The sequence below is a fragment of the Dreissena polymorpha genome, chromosome 6, assembly GCF_020536995.1.
Source record: "Dreissena polymorpha isolate Duluth1 chromosome 6, UMN_Dpol_1.0, whole genome shotgun sequence".
In the NCBI taxonomy this organism is placed as follows: Eukaryota; Metazoa; Mollusca; class Bivalvia; order Myida; family Dreissenidae; genus Dreissena; species Dreissena polymorpha.
Window position 1 is genome coordinate 45,935,608 of NC_068360.1, and position 19,407 is coordinate 45,955,014.

At 34.1% G+C, this 19,407-nt stretch overlaps 1 protein-coding gene across 1 annotated transcript; it reads left to right on the forward strand.

The window, feature by feature from the left end:
• Positions 1-12,597: 12,597 nt before the first annotated feature.
• Positions 12,598-17,804, forward strand: LOC127835644 (toll-like receptor 3). Its single transcript, XM_052362080.1, has 4 exons — positions 12,598-12,994; positions 13,869-14,141; positions 14,679-14,880; positions 17,792-17,804. The coding sequence occupies exons 1-4, from the start codon at positions 12,598-12,600 to the stop codon at positions 17,802-17,804; spliced, it is 885 nt and encodes a 294-aa protein (XP_052218040.1).
• The last annotated feature ends 1,603 nt before the right edge of the window (positions 17,805-19,407 follow it).

The window sequence follows — 19,407 nt, forward strand, 5'->3', positions numbered from 1 at the left end:
GAAAGAACTTGACACGAATCAAAGCTCACTGGGGTTTTCCCAATGTTTTTCCATCTACTTTTAGTTGATTGTAACCCGCATTCGCGCAAGTTTTTCGCCGTAGTCTCCAGTCTTATAAAATAGCAATTATTTATTGTTGAACGGCAATCCTTTCCCTGTAAACAGCTCAAGAAAAAAATAGCAATAAAAATAAAGTGTCTTTATATGAAAGATGTGTTTAACTTAACACAGATGATTTTTAGAGACAATCAAAATGATGCAAGAAATGAAAGATGTCTTGGACTGGCAAAGTCACTATACATCATACATTTAAAAGTCAGTTCATACTGGACGTATCTCAGAGACATGGAAAAAGGCCAAAATCACCGCATTGTATAAAAGAGGAGATAAGAAATATGCTGGAAATTACAGACCTGTCTCGCTTACATGTATATTGTGTAAAGTTCTGGAAAGTTTTGTAAGCGAAAATATAGTGAAACACATGCAAAAATAGTTATTCAGTGAGAAGCAATTTGGTTTTATCTCGGGAAGATCAACAGTACTACAGTTACTTCAGGTATTAGACAGATGGACAGAAATAATAGATGAAGGCGGATGTGTGAACGTTGCATACTGCGATTTCACGAAAGCTTTCGACTCAGTACTTCATAACAGCCTTCTGCATAAACTACAAAAATAATATGATTAAAAGTGCTACCTAATTTACGGGCAAAAGCTTTTTAAGTTGTTTGATAACCATGTATTTTTAATAAATATATGGACATAATGTGTTCAAAATATTATAATTGTTGCAATAATTAAGTAATGCATCTTAAAAAATCAATCTTAAAACGAGTTACATGTTCCTAGCTTAAAGATCTAGCATCTTATTTTTTTTTCTAGCTACAGGAATTTAAAGCTGGTTCGGTGGCTGTGGTAAAATGGATGGGGTGTCTGCTAACTGGCTTAGTCACTGGGGGGTCTCTGTATTGATCCCTTAAGTGGGAGCATTCTTGAGATAACCCTAAAGACATACTATGGCGTACCATTTGGGTTGAAAGTCATGAAGACCTACTAAGTAAAAAGAAAAATGTACGTCGAAGTACAACAATTGTACGTCGACATACACATATTAAATACACTTGAAAGTATATGTTTGTACGTCAAAGTACAATTTGTACTTCGACATACATGTTTGTACTTCGACGTACACATTTTCTGAACAGCCAATCAAAACACTTGTCTATTGATCCTTCAGATTTATTCATAATAAATGTTTAAAATCTCTTTTTTAATTAAGGAAAAAATGAATAAAAATATCAGAATGGCAAAAAAAACACATAGAAGTTTCAAGTATTTAATGCATTAAAATAGATTACATACAAATTTGAAGAAGATTCAATTGTTACCTTTTTAAAATTAAAATTATTCAGCATATTGTGAGTATTTATTCATGCGGGGCGGAGTATCACGACCGTCCAGCGCATTACTGTGTAGGAAATTCCCAACGGTAACCAAACAGTTACCAAACATTAACGGGATAAATAATGTATAATAACCTCCCCGTTGATCGTATTTTGTAATAACCATAACTTGCATAAGTCAGAGGTTACTTCCGCCACGTCAGGTCAATAAATACGCACAATATCTATGAGTAAGCGGTCGATAGTCGCATAATTTGGTATAAATAATAATATTAATAATGTTCATTGTCAAATATCTCTAAAAGCAACAGATTTAAGGTGTCTTCTGATTGGCTAACACTCAAGGGTCGGTGAAGTACATTTCTCGTTCTACCTAGTAGGTCTTGTAGACTTTCGACGTCATGGTACGTCATACATGTATAGACACTAAGTGCTGGTCCTACCCCGGAAACAGTTTTTTTCATCAAACGTCTCAACGAACTTTACAGCTTGCTTAAGCAGTTGCATTTAGCATACAGTACACTGATTTAACATAATCAAAGTCATGTGATGTGTCAAATCAATTTTGATTGACAAATTTGACAAGATTTTTTTTAATCCAATAAGTTTTAGACTGTCAAATAACACACACTAAGTATTGAAAGCCATACCTGGAGCTTTCGTCTGTATACCACTGACTTCATCAGAAGAATGATTTTTACTGTTGGGAAACGTTAACACCGCTAATTGTCTTCTTATTTATTATCAATGTATAATTATGTGTAACAGCATAACAACATACTTGTTTCGCAATTAAAATATTTAATAAATACAGGTATCTGGCAGGTTTCTAATTTTCTTTCGCAAACTATTGTTGAATAGTTTAAATTTTGTCGCCACTAAAAAACTAGCCATTTTGTAGCAATTCTTAAATCACAGTCTAAACTGCATACACTTAGCTCTATAGTTACAATTTGAATGCAAATATTAGAATGCATCATGTTATAACATCCATATTTTTTTATTTAAACATTCAAATAACACATAACACAGTACATATAGAAAAAGGTATATGGTATTGTGTGGAGATACAAAACACTTCACATCATTTATTTGCACATAAAATAATAGTTACAAAATAAGTAATACTAAAACACTGTCATCAATATACAGTACACGAATATTTACGTATATGAAATTACAAAGTGGTGCTATTTTATTACCTTTTACAAAATTAACAATGCTGGTTTTGTACTAGTCATAAAACATTTATCATGGATTAACAAGTGACAACCAATTAATTAATAACACAATATAAAAGAAATCATATTAATTGCATTATGCATTTACTAAACAAGCTATTTGCTACTGTTTAGAATTACACTATCTTACTAAAAATGATCACAACAGGTACTTATTGCTTTTACGTACTTGTGGTAAGTTTTGTATTACTAGTTTGACATTTATTGGCAGGCACTTGTCGATATACAGACTAAATTTGCATGGGAACTTTCATATTTTTTCAGCATAATTGCCTTCAAATTTTTAATTTAACAACCCTTTGACATTGTTTGCACATCTGATCTTATTATACCATAGCTGATTTTTGCTTATAGATAGACAGATATAGACTTTTCAAAGTTCTATAAAAGTTCACACATGTTCCATCCAAGTAAACAAACAGAACCAATAAAGATCACCACAGATAATAACTGTGTGTATAGCTTGGAAACTTTGATAGTTCAGGAATCCCTCCTTTGTTGATTTCTGTAAACCAAAACTGTCAGTTTTGTCATTCTATACATAGATGGTGACGTCACTACGTTATTATCACCTCTATACTTAGACGCATCACGCACCTCCATTTGGAGGCATTTATGACTACGACACAAAGAAGTCCGCGGATGAATGAAGAATTTGCTTTATAAGTAAACTTTCATGTTATGATTTAAAATTTAAGTATAATTTTGTTCAGTCTTACGGTCTTATGTAAGTATCAATTAAAATTTTCGTAAGTTTTCAACAATTTCGCTCTTTATTCATTTTTTTTTAAACTGTACTTTCACTTTCGGTTGTATAACAACATGTATCCTTTATTGACGAAAGTTTGCAATGAAATAGCGTTTTCAAAACCGCTTAAAAAGTTTCAGAAGGTGTATCTGATGCATGTTATGAATAGACACAATGTCATAGCTACATACCGACTAGTATGGGAACAATTTGGTATTTCAAGTGGCTCCATTTGAATTGCAAGAGAAGTTCAAATTGACTTGTTCAGTTTGTTAAATTTTGACACCCTAATTATATATTTTTTTATAAGTGCCTGATAGATTTTTTTCTTTAAATAATTGAGATCAATGAAAATTTTAGTAAACGCACAGCATTGATGTTCTATGATGGTCATTTTTTAGTGGAATAGTATGTTACAATAAAACAATTATAACTATTGTATTAATGAATTTAGATTAGGTGTCATCTTTAAATGGGGTAGTAATTCATTATATGAGATTAGCACATTACATAGTTGAAAAATAAATAACACTTTAATGACTTACCATAGTAAAATAAAGTAGTATAGAATATGTTGCAGGTCATAAAATGTAAAACTGAAATTGAAGAAGCTTTACAAATATTTTACACTGACAACACTGCTGGTTTTCCAAAAAAAAATCCTTCCTATCTACCTGCCCTAGTTTTTTGGGGCAAATTTAAATATTATTAATATAATTGAGTTAAATTATTAAAATATCAATATGTTTTGATTACATTAGTTTATTATATTATTAATAATAAATACTTTGCAAGGAAAGTCCAATTCTGTTTTAATTAGTCTTAATTAGGTACTAGTAAAATTGAAAATATCAGTGACATCCAAAACTTGGCTTATATGCGTATGAATGCATATTTTCTTTGACAGTTACATAGTACCCTATTTAATTGGATTAAAAACAACAAAAAACTATAGTTTTACAACCCAGCCCAAGTTGACTCAAACTGAATTAATTCATCAATTGATCCTATTTAATTATATTAAAAACAATATGTGTAAGATTTTGAGAATATCCCATGTATTCCTCTAGTATTCCTCTAGTACACCAACATGCACGTCTTTCTAATGATTTACATGCACTCCTTAAACAGTTTAACAAAAATAATGAATGATTAATCCAAAGAAAACAACAAACAAGCTGCTTCATATAAAAAGTTTATTACATAAGATTACATAAGCAAAATAATCATTTTGATAATAAATCAAGATTATACTTCAACCAAACCATTATAAATTTATTGTGGGGTGGGGGGGGGGGGGGGTAATGTAAGCACTAAAACTAAAATGGGGGAAATGTCTGGGGAGGGAACATCTTAGGGCGGTAAGACCGGTGTGACACAATGCAGTTTTGTTGGATAGAATGGCTTGTGTGATGCCCAGCTCTTGCCTTGGCATAACAGCTTCTAAAGACGGAAAACCAACAAATATCTTAAAATCTGATCAATAATGCAGAAAATTTATAAATGTCTTGTTTTTGTTGACTTCGAATCTGGAAGATTTTTTACGTAAAATTGTGTTACAAAAATCCAAAGGTATCGGATTTTGTGGTTTTAGGCCTAAACTTATTATAGTGATATGTAACCTTTCGGGATATCGGTAAAGTGCGAGCAGACGAGGTGTACATACGTTAAAAATTAAAGCTAAAAGACTTAAAAGTTAGATCGGAATATCTTTAAATTGTGTGAATAAATGTGTTTCTAATGGATAACAACGACAACTCACCAGAATATTGCTCATGATCACACGTACAACTTCTTTCTGAGAGCGAATGGAAAATGCGTCACGAATTCTGACAAATAAACAGTATGGTGTCGTTATTGAAATACCGCGATAATACTGGAAGAATAGAGATGTCAACTATAATGTTTAAAACAAATAATTTTTTAACAAGCGTTTGTGATTTGTCAGGATAATAATAACAATAAGATATCGAAATGATCAAAGCAAATAAATTCGACAGAAATCTGAGATTCGGCAACATATTTAAGACGGGTTATGTTCACGTAAATTGTGTTTGTTCAAGACTGTCACTATATGTAGTGAACCAGTCTTCGGCTTATACCCACTGAAGATGAGTATTCAGGGGAGATAATTGAGTATGACTTAATTCTGGAACGGTTGCGAAGAAACACAAATAATGCGAGAATATTTAGTGCGATTCGCTACACAATTATGATGTCATTGATATAATTTTTCCTGAGGTATGTATTTACATGTGTTTTAGCATATGTGAAAGCGTTTGTATTTGTTCAAGGTCATAAATAGCATCGCTAAATATATGTCGCGTGGCAATTTTTTTTTGAGACGCATCCATATGTGGTATTCTTATGTAATTTTATGTCTAAATTTCCATATGTATGAACGGTCAACGCCCGCTTCGCGGGCTTTTGCCCGTATAAGATTGGGTCGTCATATATTTGCTGGCTTGAGTCATTTTTAGTGGGACGAAGACAACGGATCATTGAAAAAGGCGAATCTTCAATATGGAGACCAGTAACATCAGGAATTCCGCAAGGAAGTGTATAATGGGGCCAGCCGGTTCTCTTCGTGTTATTTGTAAATGACTTACCCAGAACACTAAAGCACACAAGTGAATTTTTTATCTATGCAGATGACACGAAAATATTCAGAAACATTATAAATAAAGAAGACTGTCTGAAATTACAAGAAGATATAGAGGAAATGCAGTTTTGGTCAGAGAAATGGTTGCTTAAATTCCACCCTGATAAATGTAAAAGTATGAGAATAGGAAATTCAAAAGTACCAGACATCAACTATAGACTCAAGAAAGACATACAACTAATGGAAATGTCAACAGAAGAAAGGGATGTAGGAGTAATAATTGATGAAAACTTGAGTTTTGAAAGACACATGAACGAACGAAAAGTTAAACAAAGCAAATGCTGTTCTAGGCGCAATCAGAAGATCCTTTAAATATCTGGATGATAAGACGTTCAAACTGGTATACACTAGTCCAGTTCGTCCGACAATAGAATACTCAAACCCTGTCTGTAGTCCATATCAACTGAAACATATTGATATGATTGACAATTTAAAAAGGAGGGCGACAAAACTACTACCACGAATGGACAAGCTTAGCAACCCGGAAAGATTAGAAAGGTTGAAACTACCGTCACTTACATACAGAAGCCACAAAGCGGACATTATTGAAGTGTTCATAATAATAACAGGAAAATATGACCCTGAGGTGAGCAAAATATTCAAAATACGAGATTCTGAAAATACAAGGGGGCACAATATGAAAATATACAAAGAAAGATCTCACTTGGAACTTCGAAAAATCAAATTCAAAAACAGAGTAGTTGATATGTGATACTCCCTCATCAGAAAGTGATAAAATGTAAAACTGTTATATCATTCGAAAAAAATAGACAAGTTTTAGAACACACAATATATTAAATATCAATACAGAGCACATATAAGCACTTGGCTAGCACCAACCCAGTACACAACAATAGAAGAAAAATTAAGGCTGAATCAAGAGGCCATGAATGGCCTACTTTCAGATTTGTGAGTATTTGTATTTGTGAGTCAAAATCACACTCATGGAACGGTCCATGTAAGTCAGTGGTGTCGATTTCTTCTTCTTCTTCCGATACAGCACTCCTTCTAGATAGAATATTTTTGTGCCGGCGACTATAGGTTAAGGTATGAAAACTTACAAAAGGTGTTCAGTTGGGTGTTTATGTAACATTATTTACATGTATATATAGTGTCTTCAGATGGATAGGGAGGAAAGTGGCAGACAAAGGCGTAAGGGTTTTTAAAACTTCTACTGTTGCTGCCTTATGTATATGGGGAGGTAGTCAATTCCATTGCATAACTGTTCTCATGTAGCAGGAAAATAAATAACAGTCTTTTGAGGGTCATATGTGTCTAAAACGATGGGGAATGCTGCGTCTGCATCGGGGATCGACAATAATAAGAAGGTTATCAGGCGGAATGATGGCAACTACGTACATGATGATTGATGAGACGGAATTTTGGTATGCGTGTTTCTAGTGTGAGCTGTCAATGACGTCTATTATATTAGTTACTCAGCTTGTATTGTGATATATTTTTATTGCGAATCAGCTGCACGTCTTTGTACGTTTTCCACTTGATTTATTTGAGGTTTCGTATGTGGGTCCCAGACACTGGAGAAGAATTTTAGTTTAGGCCTGACTTCTGCTTTTTCACGATTATGATTTCAAGAGGCTTGCGTTTTCTGGCGCTCACGCGATATGGTAAAAGCTATAGTTGCTTACTAAAAAGTCGAAAACTCGAATGCAAAATTGAAACTGGTAATTGCTTAAGAAATAGAAATGTTCCAGGAACATGCGCTAAAAGATCTAACTAATTTTGATTAATTTACACGCATAACAGCATGCATCGTTTAAATAAACTTTGCAGAGAATTATCTATTTAATGTGCAAACTATATACTTTTATACGACGATGTTACTAAAATGGTTTTAATCGGTTCATGCGACCATTGTAAGGCGTATTTTTGTTATAAATGCGACGCTAAGATATAAGGCTGATAAGAAATTCAAAGCGGTTGTTCGTCCACACTCTTTAAATTAACCAGTATCAAGATTAATGTAAATAATCGCCCTTCAAATAATGCCCGTTCGTCGGATCACTTAAAGGGGCCTTTTCACAGATTTTGGCATTTTTTTAACGTATTCATTAAATGCTTTATATTGATAAATGTAAACATTGGATCGTAAAAGCACCAGTAAAAAATCAAGAATAAAATTAAAAAAAGGAAAAGAACATTGCCCGGAGCAGGTTTCGAACCAGTGACCCCTGGAGTCCTGCCAGAGTCCAGAAGTAAAAACGCTTTAGCCTACTGAGCTATTCCGCCGAGTACACATTTTTAACGTATTTTATACCTTATATAAGCAATCTTCGTAGTTTCACAAAATTTAACGACAAAAACAGAACTCTCCAAATTATTCAATCGTTTCGCGTTGCAACGCTCTATAATTTTTAGGTTTTAAAATCGTCAAAAGATGCATTTAATGGCTATATTAGAGCATGGTAAATGTTCAGTATTACTGTTTCCTCACAAATATCAAAACTAAAACGAGAATTTGCGGATCTAAAACAACTTTTTTCAATTTTGTCAATTTACCAAAGCGTGAAAAGATCCCTTTAAGCTCTGCATGGATAGATGGTTTCTAATATAAACATAACTATAATGTTTCAAAGGTGACTAAAGACTGCACGAAAATGACAAACGTGTCCTCTATTTAAATTGCGCAAAATGTGTACACAAAAGCGGTATCAAGCCGTGACTTCTATTTACATCTTGTCTCAGAAATTGTCTCAAGTTTGTTTTATATTCAATTAATGCGTATTGCAAGTACGATGGTTGTAATTTTATTAATTGGATATTCTGTGTTATAAGTGAATACTATGAATTTCAGTTTTCTTAGTTCCGTGTTCGTTTGAGGTTTTTATTGTGGTTATTTCTTTAATAAAAGTGATATTAAGCAAGCGTCTTTTCTTGTTTAAACCCTCACTTCTTTTCATAAGCCGATGACAGGCTGTACAATCAGTTATAATTATGTCTGTGTGTTGTGCTGTTGCTTGCAGTGTCATGTACTATATAGATTATGTATCATTCAATAAATGGCTCTTTGAGAAGGACGGGAGATTTGTTCGTTGTGATGTCTCTTTGTTTAATATTTTCTATAATTCAGACAGATTATAAGCTTTTAAAGACACTTTGAAGGTTCTTCTTTGCATATATCTGTCACAATGCATAAACATAACCTCGATGAAGTTGTAGCGTATTTCTAGCATTGCCATTTTCAATGATTACTGTTCTTATGAATTCTTCAAAAATCGTGTACTGGTTTAAAAAAAAACTCCTTTAGGTATAGGGTTTCTTTAATAAATGTAATTTAGGTTTCAAATACGACGAACTTGGTCATCGTGAACAGCAATGTCATGAGGAACCTTATTGCTGCCTATAGCGAAACCCACACAATTACTGTAGGATGTTCTTCGATTGTGGACACATCAAACCGAGAGATGCGATTTTCATACGACGTATTCTGACTCGTATACTTTCATTTTCAATCAGCTCTATTTATATGGCAACATCATCAAAAGGATGTGTATGCAATTCATTTTTCAGTGAAATGGATTGTAGTTTTTGCATTTTTTAAAACACGTAAATGGTGTATTAGAGGTTCTTTAACTTAGCTATTGACACGGTCTTATAAACTCTACTAGAATAAAGGAAACCACATAAAACAAAGTATTGATATAATCCTATAGTATTTTATAAAAGGGACATTAACTTTTGCCTATACAAAACATAACAATCCATACACAATTCATACCAAAAAAAAAGCAGAACACGATTTTGAAACGGTCAATATCAAGCATCGGGAATAAAGACCTCGGATATAAACAGCTTTTTAGTGGGACGTTTTGTTTAAATCAGGTCCTTTTCCAAATAACTAGATATATTTTTAAACGTAATTGAAGCCTACTATTGGTGTGTACACATCGGTCATGTTAGGATGTACGCACACATGGCATGTAAACATGGAAAGCATTTGTATTTATCGATTATATACATGTATGAATACATTCAAATATTGTTCACCCAAATGTGAGACTACATGTGGCAAATATAGTCATGATATTATTTCGATTACTTGAAAGCTAAATGTAAATACAAATTATCTACCGATACACTCTATTTGCAATAATCAGATAGTTTTTTAAAATTGGGTTTCTTCAAATGGTCATTCATTCACAGAATTCATTATATCGGACTTATTATGTCTACAAATCGTGGTAAGTAAAGCGTCGACTCGTACTACAGAGGCGATACAAACTGAATGGCATAGCTAACTATACGTCGCATAGTAACGCAACCAAAATTCTTGTAGAATAGTTCTTTGCACTTAATTTTGTAATGATCATAACGTATCAAGTCAACACGATATTTCGGGGATATTGGTTTCACACACGCCGTAAATTTATATACTTAAACATAGGAACTTGGACGGAGGGGCAAAGCGGCGAGTACATCCGCCCACATTTCGGGAGCATACTGAAATGGCCTGATCCTGTAAAACAACGTGACTAGAATGCTCACAATTTAGTTTTTATTTGATTGAAGTATAATATATTTAAGAAAGTTAATTAATCATTACCAATATATTATAAAACAATAGTACCAGGGCAATAGGGGTCTCATCCGAAACATGAAAACCAAATTGTAATTTTAACCCGATAAGTGGCTTATTTTTCCAAGCAAAAAATAAAGTGTCATATATAATGCATCTTGCGGTTACAAAGCTATTTGCTATGAAGTCGGTTTTATACTTGTACAATTAATGTTTAAAATAAAACGGTCAGCACATATAACCACTGAAACCCGCTGAAACAACTTACGGTTTTTGAGAAATCGCCGTAAAAGACTAACGTATGTTTACATTTTGCCACCGGCAAGACCAAGAAAATCCGAGGCACGATAGAAAATCTGGAGAAAACAGTATATACACACGATTTATTAAAAATCCTAAGTAACTTAAGGTAATGAGAATGTTTAAAAATTATTGAACGATACTTAGACATAATAGTTACATATACCAAGTTTCAAGGCCATTTTGGACTTTAAATATTTTAAAAGGTATATTTGGCGGTCCGCTTCATGAATTTTAAAATCACAACCCTAAATTCTTTAGTCGCAGAAATGTATCTCAAATGACGGTAAATAATCGTGATTTCAACAACCTATAACTTTTAACGACACTTAAACTGTATCTACTCAACAATTACGAATACACGTGTCTGCATCTGCGAACATAAAATCAATTTATATGTATGTCGAATGTTAAGACTTATATGTACGTGAACGCCTAAAAAATATATGGAAAAACTATAAGGAAAAAAACAAGAATAAAATAAAATAAATGTTTTCCTAACCTATGTAATTGCCATTATGATGGCTAATTGTTCAATGGTGTATTGTGCCTCTTTCTTTATTACGCTTCATTCTTTTGTAAAATAGCTTGAATTATCTTCCGTTCTATACGAGATTTATGTTTGTCTTTATTGGTCTTTATTGTATTAAAGTTTGAGTTTTATTTAAACAAGCAGGTAGTATGTGATTTTAAAACAAGCCGGTTGCATTTTTGCAAGGATTTGTTAACCGACATGTTTGAAGTATGTTCTTTGTAAAGGGTGATAAAACGATGTAATATAATGATGACGTAATAAGCCTTAAAACACATACACTGGATATAATATTTTTTGTTTGTTGCATCTAGCCGCAAACTTATGTGAACAGCACACACATATTACGTGATGAGCATGAGAAAAAAAACAAACAAAATGTGAATGTTAAGAGGAATACTTTAAGTGCATTTCGAGATTTTGTAAGTGCAACTATTGCTATAATTACGCCTAATAAACACTCTTACGATGTAGTACTTCTGTTGTATTATTGTTGAAATATTTGTACACCAACGATAGGAGCGTTAACAGGTAGTTTGGATTGTTTTATGTAATTTCGGACTTAATCCAAATGTATTAAGTTTATTGTACAGCTTTTTCAGATGAAACAATCTTCCTATATATGGCCCTCCATGGATCTATTAGAGAGCGTCCTGGTGTAGTGCATATGGAGTCCAACTGCCGCCCGGGAGGGCATTGATTCGACCCCCATTGTGGGAGCGTTCTTAAGAACGCCCCCTGGAGCGTTCTTAACCCCCCCCCCCCCCCTTTGCAGCACAAAGTACTGATGCTACCCAGGATATTGACTCAATAGAGTATTTAAAAAATATGCTTACACTCCCTTTGCATAGGACGTATGACTTTACAAGCAACCAAATATTTGCAAATTGTAAGTCATGCAATACATGTAATACATTCGGTTTCGGTGCAATCTATCTTATTTGTCTTTCAGAATATGGCAGTGATACTTCGGCGATTGTTTCTTTTACAAATGAGCTGTGTACTATCGGGGACTCTATCAGACATGGTTCACAATAATACATGTGCTCCCTGTGTCTGTATTTCAAAAAACGAAACTGCCGGGTTGTATAATGTGAGTTGCGCCTCAAATCCGACACTGAACGGTCAAATACCTGTATTCAAACATATATTGGAAGAGCAGATCGTTCAGCTGGATATGTCCAATAACAATCTTCAGAACCTCACGAGCCAAACGAAAACACCATTTGCAAATTTCTCGAATCTGATGGACTTAAACCTGTTTAACACATCAATCAACTTAAGATTGAACAACACCGCAACGATTGACAGCGAAACGTTCGTTGGACTTTCCGGAATACAAGTTCTCAATATTTCGCACAACGTGGACCTACCACTTACAAACAAAACGAATGAGCACGTTTTCAACCATCTGACGTCACTGAAGAAACTCGTTTCGTATCAGACGACTTTTATTTATCACATCAATCATAGCTATCCGAGCAATTTATGGAGAAACCTACATTCCCTCCAAGAAATATGGATTGACGGCTTTACTTTGGAGCCGTTTAGCAAAGATTTTCTTAATATGTCGAGTTTGAAGTGCGTAGTAATGTCCGGAGAATTTATTACACCATCGGAGGAATATCCCGATTTTTGCGACATGAAGAAAATCACTGACGACACGTTGGCTAACCTGATTCACGTTACCAACTTGTCCGTTGTCCATTGTGGAGTACTCAGCATTTCGAAAAATGCGTTCAGGAACATGGCACAACTATTAAAATTGGATCTTTCTCAAAATTACCAACTGACCATAGAGAAGGCATCCACAGGCTTTACAAGTTTACCTCATGGTATTCAAACCCTATATCTCGATAGTGTTGAAAAAAACTATTTCTTTAGGATGCGATGTAAATATATCCACGAAAATAGCAGCATCACTGTCGCACACTTCATTAATTTCTTTGTCATTGGATGACAATCGAATACAATCGGTTGAAAAAGACGCATTTCTGAAATTGCCAAAGACGCTGAAACATTTGCGTGTAAGACGAAACAAGTTTGAGCTAGGCTTTTACATGTTTTTTGCTTATCAGTTAACTAACTTGAAGTCACTCGACATATCATATAACTTTTTTGGACATGAGTTCTATCTCTGGCGTCATACCGATTCTTTTTCAACATCTTTTAGTGATCTTAATTTGCTAATGACCGATGAGGAGTTCGTCACAAGCGATGTCAATTCAGATGACGTCGATTGTCCAAAACCTCAAAATTTTATTCCACCGAGATCCGTTACGGGATTTCTTCCACCAAACTTGGAAAAAATCGATATTAGTCGCAGCAAAATTGGATTGCCTATATACGACTTTTATATGGACACAAATAATTCCTTGAAATATTTCATTGGCTCATATTCGCTTTTGTATTGCTGGGCGGGACCGGTACACGGCGTTGAACATGTAGAGGTAGTCGACCTAAGTAATAATTTTTGTTCTGTAGTCAAAACGGATTTCTTCAAAGGTATGTCCAACGTGAAGCGTCTGTACCTCCAACGTAATAATCTTTACTCTGCTGTTGAGAATAAGAAATTATTTCACTCAAATGTTCATATTGAAATTATTGATTTGTCCGTCAATAGAATAAGTAGACTCCATCCACTGCTTTTCGCGAATCAAACTAAAATGAGAAAGATCAACTTGGCTTATAATAATTTGATGGCCTTTGATAACAAGATAGGTCACATGAAATCATTGCAGTTATTAAATATTTCCAATAATCACATGTACACTATGACTAAAGAACTTCGATCGGATCTTGACAACATAGCATCTTCAAGGAACAATGGTTCACTAACTCTGGATCTAAGGAAAAATGTTATAGCATGTTCTTGTGACAATTTAGAAGTCTTGGAGTGGATTCTTGATCACATTGAGCCTTCTCATAACCTGCTGGTAGTGCGTATTTCCGAATGTTACTTTACTCATAACAGGTCATCGTCACTTCCAAACGCAACTTTAATCCTCTCAAAAAATGATTTACAGTTCCAGGTAAATTTCCTGCGATATGTATGTGCTTCATATACATCTCTGATTGTTGTCCTCGTTTTTATTATATTCATGTTTATTAATATAATTGTCGGAGGCCTTGTGCATAGATTCCGATGGAAGATACGGTATTGGTACTATGTAAGCACGAACACACGTAGTTGTTATAGGTCATTAAATAGCACATTTGAACACGATATTTACCTGGTATATGACGAACATGTTGAAGAATTCGCCTTGGACATTTTAAAACCAAAACTCAACGAACTATATTATCAAGTGTTTACCTTTAACGATATTGAATCTGGTCGTTCTATCAATGATGCCGTATCAAATGCCATTCATGGCAGTAAGGTTGTTGTGTTCGTCGTGTCTAAATTATGCAACAATGACCCGGAGTGGAAATGTGCAGTGGAAATGACTGAAATAGAGTCTGGGAAAAGGGGTCATTCGATTGGCATTGTTATTTTCTACAATTCAGGATGTACGCAGAATCTCCCCAAAAGTTTAAAGAGACTTCCGCACGATTCTTTTATTGATTATCCCGAACATCAAAGTATTGAAGAAATGGACGCTTTTTGGAAAGATTTACCAATCAAAATTAATAATATTGGAAGTTTTCAATAAAACTATATTGACGGAAAAACAATATTTTATGCTGGTGCTTGAGTATATGCACACTTTTTTCATTTACTATTTATTACGAATGATAAGAGTTTTTCATTACGAGGTTATGTGCTTGTGTTTCTAATTGCTTATCTGCTTTGTCATTACTTCCGTTAATTCGGCTTACGCACATATATTCTAACAATGTTTTCAAATGACAATGCAAATGAATGAATTATATGAATATTTTTTAAACAGTTATAATACATATACGTGTTATTGTCCTTAATAATTTCTTTCAAACAACTTTCAAAACTAATTGTTGTTAGCCCTGTTCACGTACGTGCGTTTGAGATAAGTTGTATTTTACGTATCTCCATCATCAAACAATACAAACTGACGGCAACAAAATAAAATGTTTATGAACTCTCATTATTTTTATACATTCGTCCTTGTCTTCAAAGAGGCGTGTTAGCCTTGCTTCAAACGGTCGATTTACTCTCTTCGAAATATTAATGGGAAAATTCTCCGACAATAGTATATAGTAGTACGCGTATTTATTCACATTGTATGGATGAGTTACCTTGAATTGTGTAAATCCATTGTAAACAATTATCAACTTCATCGAATAACCATTCTTATATTTTGGACAAACGGCTATCAGCGTGTATAACAACGCATGTATGTATGCTTAACATATTGTTGTCGGTATCTGGAAAAAAATCCGTTTTACAAGAAAATATTTAATAGATAATCACTTACACTTATGCAATAACATATTTTACGGTAAACAATTTATGACATAACTCAGTTTTTGTAAATACAATATAGCCATTACACTATGTGCATGTACTTTACATAGAAACTGAATCAAATGTATTCACATTTCTTATGTATATATATTTTGAAATTATAAATATATATAAGCATTGTGTTGTAACATATTAGTGTAAAGCGCTAATTCGAATTGTAATAGAAAATGTATACATAAATTGATAACCTTTTATTTCCACACATTTCCATGTGAAGAGGTGACATTCAAAATCCATGTATGTCTTATTTATGCAATACTCTCCATATTTGTTTGTTGATAGCAATTCTTACTATAGAATTAGACAAATTTCATAATTAAGATTGTTATACTTGCACAAATTAGTATAGTTAAACACGTATGGTGCATGAAGTTTATCAAAAATAGTAAATTTATACTTCATTTATTATAAGTTGCCAATAAAATATGTGTTTGTGTATGTGCGCTTGCGTAATTTGTACCGTGACTGTTCTTTACGACGATAATTATTTCTAAATGTCGTCCTTTCAGTTCAAAGGCAATCTCTTGCACGACGGTTACATTGCTTGTGATAGCATTTAACGACATTTCTGGGTTGATAAAACGAGACACTATTGCGTTCAAAATGATGCTACATGTATGATAACTTAACAAAATAAACTACAAAAAGTTTAAATGTTGTGCAGAAGTCTGCATTGCACGGAATCCGGATAGTGCCATCTATAACCTCGCCCTTCTTTCATCAAGGGCAACACTAGACACACGAAGCGATACACGATATTTTGCGCGACAGTCGCGGCGACGCACGATATATTTAACACGATATATCACCATTGTGTAGATAGCCCAAAAGGCGATATATCGTTTTAAATATATTGTGCGTCGCCGCGACTGTCGTGAAAAATATCGTGCGTTTCCGCGACTGTCGCGCAAAATATCGTGCGACACTAGACACACGAAGAGACGCATGATATTTTGCGCGACAGTCGCGGCGACGCACGATATTTTATTATTCAAATATCGCCAATATTATCCGAATCTCGTGTATCGCGGTCTTATTTCAGACTGCGACACTAGACACACGAAACGATACTCGATATTTTGCGCGATAGTCGCGGCGACGCACGATATTTTTACTGTTGAAATATCGCTGTAATAATATCGCCTATCGACTGTCGCGTTTTTTTCTCTTCGTGTGTCTAGTGTCGCACGATATTTTGCGCGACAGTCGCGGCGACACACGATATTTTTCGCGACTGTCGCGGCGACGCACGATATATTTAAAACGGTACCTCGCTTTTTGGGCTACCATCACAATGGCGATGTATCGTGTTAAATATCGTGTTAAATATATCGTGCGTCGCCGCGACTGTCGCGCAAAATATCGTGTATCGCTACGTGTGTCTAGTGTCGCCCTTGGTGAAAGAAGGGCGAGATTATAGATGGCACTAGCCTGATTCCGTAGCATTGACTGCAACACTTATGATTTCAATTTTAAAAACACGCACTTCTTCCAGTAGATACATCCGCGGTGGAATATATTAGTATATGGATCCAAGCATAATAGATGTGCTTACCGTTACGGAGGTCCTGGAAATGGTATTATCAATCATGCTAAATCTTCGTCCGGTTATAAGGGATATTAAGAGCTACTATCTTCTGATTTCATACAAGGGTATAACGACCATCACTAAAGGGTCGTTAGACCCAGAATGTCAGTTTGTTTCGCTCGAATGATTGTTCCAGAGTTATTGCAAGGAAACTTTGGTATCGCTCGTTCTCTCATGACATAATTATATGCAGTATCCCTACAGGATGAACATGCACATACAAAGTGATATGTATGTTCCGTCCGTTCCTCTCCAATTATTTTCAGTTATTAATTGCCTTTTTTTAATAGTGTGTTTTTAAATAACCACGCAAGGGTTATTGCATTTGCATTTCAGGAATCTTAAATGAACTAGAAACCCTACACTTACTTTTAAAATCATATTTGCTTATTAAACACGTTACTTCGTTCACCATTTCAAGTATTTATTTTACCGTTCTAGTATATATTATACACAAGTAAAAATTGATTTAATTCAAGGACAATATCAGTATTGTTGATATTATTTTACTTATCGAATGTTTACCATTTTATTTACATTTTAGATATCCTGGTGGAAAATAATGTGCTTTTATCCTACAGCTAAATGATTTTATAGAACAAATACGACTCATAAAGAAAAGATAAGGTTTTCTTTATTGGTATTTTTTAGATCCGGTTTATACCAGTTATTTTTAGAACATTACATAGGGACTAGTTTTTTGGCCTTTCACCCCTGGGCCCGTATTCACCAAACAATTCTTAGACTCAAGTCTTAGAGTAAAGAAAATTCTTTAAATTAGAATATTCAAGAATTTCTTTAGTTTTGAGTTAAACTCTGCAGTAAACGTCTCTATCTATATAATTCTTCATATAGAACATTTTGTTAATGACAAAATCACCAGTGGAGGCCTGTATATATTCAAACACTGAACACATTTTTCTTGGTTCTAAGTCTTTTCTTTATTCTTAAGTCTAAGAATCGGTTGGTGAATACGGCCCCAGATTGCGTCATTTGGTACGAAGTCGTTTAACGAGTGTGTGTGTGTGTGTTTACGATGGATTACTATAATAATATGAATGTGAAAACACAGTGTTTGGATATTAAACTGGAATGAAACTGGCGAGACTGCATTTTCGATTTAGTTAAAATGTCGAATGTACTCGAATAACGCGATGTTTTGTTGAACAATTGATGGATTAAATTTAAGAAGTGTCAGTGAATTGTTCTTTAACTTTTCGAAGGAAATCGATTTCGAATTAAAATGGTAATTTCTTTGATGGTTTAGTCGTTCCTTTGTCAGTCGATCAAAGAATGGCTATCCACAAAGAATTGCCTGCTTACATCCAGTGCTTTAAAATGGAAAGGATGGATGGCGATGAAGAAATTTGTCTAGAATTTTAACTCGTCATGGAAGCAAATTAAACATTACGAAAATAAACATAAAATCAAACATTATTATACAACTTTGGTGAGTAGAACAATAATTTTATGTAAGTATAGAGTGTGTAAAAAGAAGAGTTGTTTAAAGACTAAAATTAACAATATCGGCGGGAATAAATGCTGAATCAAGCTTCACGTAGCCACGGTATGTGTCTACACATTTTGTAAATTTCAAAATGGCGGGAGCCATGTTTGTTTTTTTACAGTGGTGAAACAAGAATTGTAGTTTGAACACAACCGTCTGTGTTCTACTTGAGTGTGTCACATTTGGAACGCTGATTAAATTTGAATCGAGGCGTATAGCGATATTTTGTCTCGTTACTTTTCTTTTGCGTGGAATTCTTTAAGACTATTTCGATTTCCGTAAACAGGAAAGATCACAATAAATATTACTACGCAATGTTAGATTCAGTTAATTTAATGTGTTCTTGCTTTTATTTTAGGAATAAATTAAATAAAACAATATTGTAGGATAAGTAGAATAAATAATACTCGTGTCAGAAAGGCTTACAAGGCTCGGCAAGCCTCGC

Bases quoted from the DNA above. Each gene is read 5' to 3' on its own strand.
- LOC127835644 (XM_052362080.1), top strand. From the start codon at position 12,598: ATGTCCAATAACAATCTTCAGAACCTCACGAGCCAAACGAAAACACCA. The intron at 12,995-13,868 runs GTTTGAAGTGCG...TTGAACATGTAG, and splicing joins AGATTTTCTTAATATGTCGA to AGGTAGTCGACCTAAGTAAT. The intron at 14,142-14,678 runs GTCACATGAAAT...AACATGTTGAAG, and splicing joins GGCCTTTGATAACAAGATAG to AATTCGCCTTGGACATTTTA.